The 8,989-nt window shown below is 38.9% G+C and overlaps 1 protein-coding gene across 1 annotated transcript; it reads right to left on the reverse strand.

Annotated features, from left to right (window-relative positions):
• Nucleotides 1-484: 484 nt before the first annotated feature.
• Nucleotides 485-3,091, reverse strand: SARC_02565 (hypothetical protein). Its single transcript, XM_014303657.1, has 3 exons — nt 2,940-3,091; nt 2,358-2,413; nt 485-897 (listed from the first exon to the last, which is right to left on the reverse strand). The coding sequence occupies exons 1-3, from the start codon at nt 3,016-3,018 to the stop codon at nt 790-792; spliced, it is 243 nt and encodes an 80-aa protein (XP_014159132.1). The 5' UTR covers nt 3,019-3,091; the 3' UTR covers nt 485-789.
• Nucleotides 3,092-8,989: the final 5,898 nt, after the last annotated feature.

Consider the following 8,989-nt stretch of genomic DNA (forward strand, 5'->3'; position numbering starts at 1 on the left):
AATATATGTGATCAGTACTATACTTATATGATTATGTGATCAGTACTAGACTTATATAAATGTATGACTTACATGAATATATGTGATCAGTACTAGACTTATATGAATATATGTGTTCAGTACTAGACTTATATGAATATATGTGATCAGTACTAGACTTATATGAATATATGTGTTCAGTACTATACTTATATATGAATATATGTGATCAGTACTATACTTATATGAATATATGTGTTCCGAACTAGACTTACATGAATGTATGTAATCAGTATTAGACTTATATGAATGGATGTGATCAGTACTAGACTTATATGAATATATGTGATCAGTACTAGACATATGGATGGATGTGATCAGTACTAGATTTACATAACTATATGTAATCATCATCCCTCTACTTTTATGAATATATTGATCGCCACGACGATTAATCCTGAAAAATCAATACCGTATACATTCAAACTTGTTTGCTGGGTGCAAACCCATCTTCAAATCATATAGGACCGCACCTGCCCTATCCGAAGTGATGCTTCAATTGCTGTTTATTTATTTTGTTAGTCCTACTCATCGGCGAACAACATGAGAACAAGGAAGCCAATCCGTGCAATACAGGCCCTCCCTCTACCAGCGACAACCCCCGCAGTTCCACGCACAATACACACTCCCCAAGAACAAAGCCAAGCAACGGGTGTATGTGTGAGCTGCTGTAGTAGCCCCACGACACACGCGTTTGCTCAGACACGCATGGGAATAGGTCTGAGTACGCATGTGCATTGTGTGTGCAGCTTATTTCTTCTCAGCGTCCTTAACGGCCTTCTGTAGCGCTACGGCGACGGGGTGATCCTCGGGGTGCTTTCGGATCTCCTCCTTCAGTAGCCTGATTTTCTCAGCGTTCTGGGGGAAGGTGCATGGGTATAGTGATGGAGAATTAGGACAAGATATGAAAGAAGCATGGGTATAGTGATGGAGAATTAGGGCAAGATATGAAAGAAGCATGGATATAGTGATGGAGAATTAAGACAAGATATGAAAGATGCATGGAACAAGATATGAAAGATACATGGATATAGTGATGGAGAATTAGGACAAAAGACAAGGAAAAAAAAAGATAATATAGACGGATCACACGGTTAGAGAGGACTTTGTCAGCATATTACTGTTCAAACAAACCTTTGGACAGATATAGTATTGTACATGCCTATGTATTGACATATCTAGAAACAGAAGTGTATGCGTGTGGCGGTTTATATGTATAAGAACTTCAAAATGATATTTTCTCCATAATTGTTCTACTTCTAACGGCATCTGGGCTGCAGCATATAACAGATTAAACACATAATCCACAAAGACACACGTGCTTGTATTTACATATCCGAAATAAACTCAAAGATTCACATCTGAATGGGACACCATTTATTAGTACACGAACATACACAGACACATGTACATCTCAGTACACAATTAACAACAACCAAACGAGGGACATGCATTCGCATATCACGTGTGGTCAAACATATGAACAATAAGGTTATTAGATTAGAGTGCATATTTGAAACTGTATGGTCGCTGATGCCTGGTTGTAAACATTCTGACAAGTAACCTGTACTTTTATTTTAAGCAAGCGATACCTATATATAAACAAAATACATATCCAAAATCAATTACTAGTGAAAGGGATAGGTAATATATATTCATACAAAACATATATGTAAATGGGTGCGCGGGGCCGTAGGTGTGTGTGTGTGGTTATATGTACTCACATGTAGATAACACTTAATGTGAATGAAAATTTGTATATGAATGTGAATATATACAACTATGCAGGTACTTGATCTGAATACGAAAAAGATCAAATAGTGCATCGTGCACTTTCAAAGTATAAAATGTTGTGTGTAGAATTATACAGTATCTATACAGTCAAAACTACGATTGATACATCCACGCTTACAAATTCACAACTATATATGTAGGATTGCATACATCAACCAGCACACAGACATACAAAAGCAAACACAAATATAGCGAGAAAGTTAGACATGATAGTATTAATATTGACAATAACAATAACAACACACATATATATAAATGTTTAAAAATTTATATTTGTGTGCTTGTAAGTGTCGGAAATATAAGTGTATGCTGATAAATGAAGCTGTGTGTACGCGATCTACACTGAAAGTAAGGCAAAGGGACATTATAGCCATCCAGAAAATCCATGCCGCAAGCGTGCTACATATATGTCACTTATGTATCACGACGAACTAACACGAGGATCACACATAAACAATGTACAGGCAGACAAAGACTATCACAGGTTCAAGTAAAACTCTCGAAATCCCCAACTAAGTACATACGTCGTCAGCCATGTATTTTCCCTCCTGGGCGGCTCCCTTCTTGGCAAAAGCACCTCCTGCAGTACACAAGCGTGAGATAATATTAATATGGTTTATTTTTATAACCAGTTACGTTACGACCACAAAGAACGCTGAGAATACCATGGCTTAATTGCAGTTCAATTTAGAGACTGAATCTAACGAGACAGAAGCTGTTGTGTTCATAATTCAATAATACCGAGACGTTTAATTGATTTGTAATAGTCTAACGGTTTGAGATTTATATTAGAAAACGAAGTTATCAGTCGACAGTAGCTTCGTAAAGCAATAATACTTAAAAACGAGGCGGAAGAGAATAGTAGGTAAAGTAAAGGAATATTCGTGACAGGGACAGGGAATACTAATAGTTACCCACAAAACACTCTACACAACAAAACCATAGAAATACGCCAATACGCTCTTAGGCCTATAAGGTGTAATTATCATACACGTTTAGAATTTTCTGCAACAATAGCGGTAAATACGGAGCTGCCAGTCTTGACACAGCACTAGGGCATCTACGATCGCGAGCACACCCAACAGCAATAAACTAGCGTAACATACCGGCATCTTTGATACTTCCAGCACTGCGCATAGGCATGGCACGTGCGGCCGTTCGCATTAGTCCAGCTGACTTGAACATGGTTGTATATAAAAGAATATATATATTACGGATCAGTATAGTACTTCTGACTGTGTGTTTCCGTATGTGTTGTTTATATATATATATTTTATAATTATTTAAATAGTCCTAATAGAGTTGCCATTTTAGCCAACCATGGGCCTGAAGTGTTCCGCTATTGAAAGGCCATGTCTGGGCCAAAAAAAGGAATCCACCCTAAACTATTTTTAGGGTACAGCGAACACTCTATCTGCAAAGGACAGAAGGTTGGATACAAAAAACTAAGGACCAATTTGTTCTATAAAGAACTCAATTTGTCCTATAGTTAAAAACCGAGTCAAAATTTACTGAAATAGCCATAGAGTAATGCACATCACTGACTTTTTTATAGGTGAGGATCTTCCCGGCCCTGAATGTTGTCAGTATGCCCTTGAATATGGACCAAGGCCCTTTTTTACCCTTTTTTGGTCAACCAACTGAGCATTCCTCAGTTGTTCTCCCACAGCCCCAGAGATCAACAGTGAGCAGAGCACAAAATAGAGACTTTCCGCACCGGTCCAAACTCCAAAGTGACCCAAAGTCCAATCTCAAATACTTTTTTTTCTAAAACAAAAAATAGCCGCTTCTGTATTGTTGTTTGGCGCATAAGGTTTATTTTAATAAAACCCCCAAAAAAATACGAACAAACTAAAAATAATAAAAGAAAGAAAGAAACAAAACTTCCAAACTTCCAAAGCCTTCTTCCAATCTTCCATAGCCGGCTGCTGCCAGATGCCAAATGTGAGCTATTTTTTAAATTTTTAGATTTGTTCAATTTTCAGAAGGCATGAGTTTCAGAGATTGTCTCTATAGAAAGGCAGCGGGTTCTAAATAATCAATAATATTTCAATACTTTTGTGGGTGTCGAATATGTAAATACTAGAGAAATCTTGAAACCAACATAAATAGAGCCACCTACACTCGCCACCTACGGTTCTAGCCACCTACACACGCCATCATAATTAGTGCATACAGTAATCATACTTGGAATTTATATATATATTTTTCACTACATACACTACACAAATTGAATGAATTAATATTAAATTAAACATAAATACAAACTGCACTGGACTGAAGTTTAACCCTCAATGTTTACTAGAGCAATACTTTACTAGTTAGTTCCTGGTATCTTCCCACTTTACTAGCTAGTTCTTGGAAGATACCACGACGCCAACAGGGTAACAAACTATCGAGGCGGCACTCGTTGAGAGGTAAATATGAATTGAGAATGTTTGTGGCAACAGTGGGGTGTGCATTTCAGTATTTTTATATTTGAATATGTTCTTAACCGGGATAGTCTTCTCACACTAAATATGAATTAAACATGAATACAAACTGCGCAGCTCTGAAAACTCTCGCGACTACAAGCAACTCGATATTGATTGGCTAAAACATACATTTTTCGTCGGTGAGAAATGTAGATTGCACTAATAGTTGGTGTCACATGTCAACTTGTGTCAACTTGTCACTATCAGTGCCAAAATTTAAATATGGGTCCTAGTGATTGGCTAAAACATACATTTTTCGTAGGTGGGAAGTGTAGGTTGCCCTAATTGTGGTGGCGTATGTAGGTGGCTAGAATCGTAGGTGGCGTGTGTAGGTGGCCATATTTATGGTGGTTTTAAGATTTCTCTAAATACTATTGTACTTGGTCTTGCACTTGTGCATTTTTAAATATAGCGTCTGGGTCATGATATAAGCACAATGGTCGAGTGCATAAGATTGCTGGAGATACTAAGTGGCGTTAGTTTGCATGTGTTTGATCAATTATTGATTCAATACTCTAGTAGCGGGGTTCTTTATTTTGTCGGCAATGTGAACGGATGAACACGCTGTAAAGGATTTGAAGTGTGTCCGTTTAGATTTACTGAAACTTAGTTTGCATGTGTGTACACATCATGTGGCTCGTTACCTCCAGTGAAGGATCTCAACTAAAGTCAATATTTTCACAGGAAGTTATTATTCTCACTTTTTTACATGATGCATATGCCAGAGAAAACAAAGACCCTAAAAGAGGCAACGATGGTATGGGTCAGTGGTTCTTGACATAATAGGTATATTTCATAGCCTTCTAAATAAACAGGTTGTGTATATTTTTATATTTTAAAACAGGCCGCCACTGTTGGCAGCAGGGAATAAAAGTTATCTTGAATACGAGTTTCACACTGTATGCACAATTCTAAAAACGGTGTTTTCCTGAGTATTCAATTCTATCTCATGCCTCTAGTTCAATAACATATCGTACAGTATTAATACAGGCAATGGCATTTTGTTTTGCTATCGAAGGAGTCTAAATAGTTGCACACATGTCTTAAAAAATGCGACCTCTTTTTAAAAAACAAGAATTCGTAGTGCTAAAGGAGGTTAAGAAGCAAGCAAAATGAAACACAACTACAGGCGAGTAAATTGATTGAATCGGAATATCAACCGTGGAAATTTCATTGCGTCACAGTTTGCCACTACTCAGACTGATCGGCCAGTCGGATATGGCACAGATACGTGTATTGGTCAAATCACATTTTTAAGTGCCTTGGGGCACAATACTGGAGTTTTATGACGGTAAACAATGACATCTGATAAAGTTGAAGGACTGTCTGCTATTTCACTACGGATTTACCTGTTGTGACAATCTTGCCACTGCTTGTGCAGCAGTTGTGTCCTTATCATTTGCATTTTGATGTTGGGTACTTTTTGGCAGAGTGGGCTGAGTAACAGACTGTCTCGAATCCTAGTTTTCCATTGAACTAGAGTACAACCTTCGGATAATGTGATGGAAAACTTGGTGGGTTGGCAGTAGGGACGAATGCATATAAAACTGTTGTAAATCACTATCGGTTCTCATAGCTGTCTGCCCTGGCTGAAGCCTTGGCTAAAGGGTCTGATTTTATTGTTTCGTTTGACGCAATTGTGTATTCTATAACCAAAGCTAAAGTCTAGCTTCACCATGCAGCAGTGGCCATTGCTCGATCGTGTTATATACTCCTCCCTATTTCATCAAGCCTTAAATTCCGTTTGCGGGGCGGAGGTGGTGATCAAAGAAATGGTGCGCTCTAACAACTGGATAGATCGGATTTTACTGTCGTCATAGCGGTTGCGCTAATAATTTCTCTTACCAACAACAACGGTGAGAAAATAATGGCTCAGTTATACGAAATCTACAATACAAATACCCGGCTGATGCTTGCGGTGTTGTCCGTCGCAGCCTTGTTTGGGTCATTTGTTGTACTATGTCTCGAGGTGATTTCTGCGCCAGCGGTCCGGATATTCGTAGTGGTCTTCGCTTTCTTCCTCATACTCCGCCAGGGGATATGGAAAAGCCTACAGGAACTTTCGCAGCATATATCAGAGTGTTTGAAGTCGTTCCTGTATCAAGGAACATATCTAGACTTATCGAGGGGCATTCTATTTGCCTTTATAGCAGCAACTGGCGAAATCTCCGTTCTCGAGAAACTCTTTCTCTCGGCAGTGGCAATTGCGATTTTTCTCACCGACCGGTTTTGAATATCAAGCTCATCACGGGCTGATATCAGGTGATTTAACGGATTCTACAACAATACACAACATACATACAAGGAGTTCTCAGCCATATGCAGTATGTACACATCTATATTGTATATCCAATTTACACAGGTACCCGCAACGTCTTACTGGATATGAAGTACCGCTGAGAAAATTGATCCTCAGTTTGAGCAGTCGTCCAGATATTACTTGCAACGCCGGGTTGTTGTGAAGACCGACCATCAGCAAGGAGCGTGAGAGTCGACTACCGGGTTGATTATATCACATATAAAATTACTTATGACGAAAAATCCAGGTTATAATGGATATCGTATGTCTCAAAGCAAAGCTTCACATTGCCTGCGAAACAAAGACCTACAATTGATATCGCTCACAATCAAAAGTTCAGAGCTATTATGATGCTTTTATATTTATATAAGCGCTACAGTACAAGCAAACACCCCGTTAATTGGATATAGACATTTGCAGCAATGTCTGTGGAACTCTTCGCAAGGAATACTCTCCACCTGAGGCAATGGGGCCAACTTTTGACTTTGTATTTACCTAGTTTGAATAATAAACTCGGAAGGATTATCGGCACATACACCGTATGTGGACAGAACCGAAGCCAAAAAATCAATAAGAGAATCATATATACTGTGATGTGTCATATACCTGTTTTCGTTGCTGTTGTGAGATAACGCGTTTCGTGTTGCCATCTCGGTAAATTGACTATCACACATTTTCAATTTACTATGAGCTCTGCTGTGTGCAATTTAGAGGGCTATGCATAGATTAGCTCAATTTCGATAATCGCAATGCGCTCCCGTTCTATATTCATCGTATTATGGATGCTACTGTGTGGCAATGTACATGCATTTCTAACCACTGCTGCATGTATGACAGCCTGTAATGTTCAAGCTATGGCTTGTTATGCGGCAGCCGGAGCTGTTTTTGATACTGTGACTGCCGGTGTAGGGACACCTGCGGCGATCCTGGCCTGCAATGAAGCTCAAGGTATGTTATATTATGCCCCGTACATCACTAAGTGAAATAGTGCCTACAGATTTTGTGTGCCTTAGGTAGTAGGAACAATGTGTGCTTCGGTAGAACGACACCTACATTGTGAATATACGAATCTGGTATTTGCAGCAGTAGCGCATGCATATCATTAGCATTGTGAGGTCTGAAAGGATTCAATATCCTAAAAACACTCGCAGGCGCTTGTATGACAGCTTGCGCAGCTTCGTTTGGCCCAACTGACGTGTTAGGGGTAGCTGCCGTTATTGCCACAAGGAGCATTGATTGCCGGTTCAATGAGCGATAGAAAACTGCAGGAGCGTGAAAAGCTGAGCATAAAGTAAGAGAGCTTGAATTTGAGCAATGGGCAAGCCAATTTTCAGAAGAAGGCTATGGCTAGAGAGTTTGGAATTGAGATCAAGCTCATCAAGGCATGTTGGAGAGCTTGATAAAAATGAAAAATGCAAGATTATATATACTATATATACATAATGGTAGAGTTCGGCCACACTACCTCAACCCTAAGCATTTCTCTACCGGCAACCAAAGCCGTGCTGGCATTACTTGAAGAAATTACGCGAAGTGGACGATACTAACTGTATTTACAGTCTCAAAACTTACTTGTTGGCACAGGTAAAAATGTCCGTAGCATGTCTGTCTTCAGTACATGGAAGCAATCTGTGTATGAGAGTGGATTGCACAGCCTGATAGGTGTCAGTATGGATGTGATGATAATGCTCCAGAATAGACCGTATCGGATCCTTAAACATGAGAGTTTTGTAGTTCATTCAGCGTCGTGCTTTTAAAGCACATCCCTTGCCATCACTACATGGTGATGCACACCAAGTAATGAAGTATGCTTCGACCACCGGGTTGAAGTCCCACGTATAAAATTATTAAAGTAAAAAAATCCAGGGCAAAATGAATATCGTATGTATGTCTCATAGCAACGCTTCAAGCTGTGCAATGATAGACTCTTTTCGAGCCTGCAAAATAAAGACTTGCAATTGATAACACTCCCAATCACGAGTTCAGAGCTAAGTCTAATTCTTTATATGATGTTCTTTTATGTCCACAAGAGTATGAGTACAAGTACAAGATTAGGATCGAAAAACGTCGGTACACACAGGTGATATATATGGCCTCGATATCATTTCAGGTCGACTGGCGACTGAATACGATCGGGGTACAAATATCGCATCCCCAAAAAAATGCACGCGCAGCTATAAATCAACTTAGTCGCAACCGTATAAAACCTTGGTCAGTTTAAAAGGCATAGCTGTAAGGCTAAATGTATATGCTTGACACACTCGTGGAAGTTTTAGGTGAATACGAGTAATAAGTTACAATGAAGTTCACTATGCTCGATATATATATATATATATATATATATATATATATATATATATATATATATATATATATATATATA

The sequence above is a fragment of the Sphaeroforma arctica genome (genome assembly GCF_001186125.1).
Source record: "Sphaeroforma arctica JP610 unplaced genomic scaffold supercont1.117, whole genome shotgun sequence".
Lineage (NCBI taxonomy): Eukaryota > Ichthyosporea > Ichthyophonida > Sphaeroforma > Sphaeroforma arctica.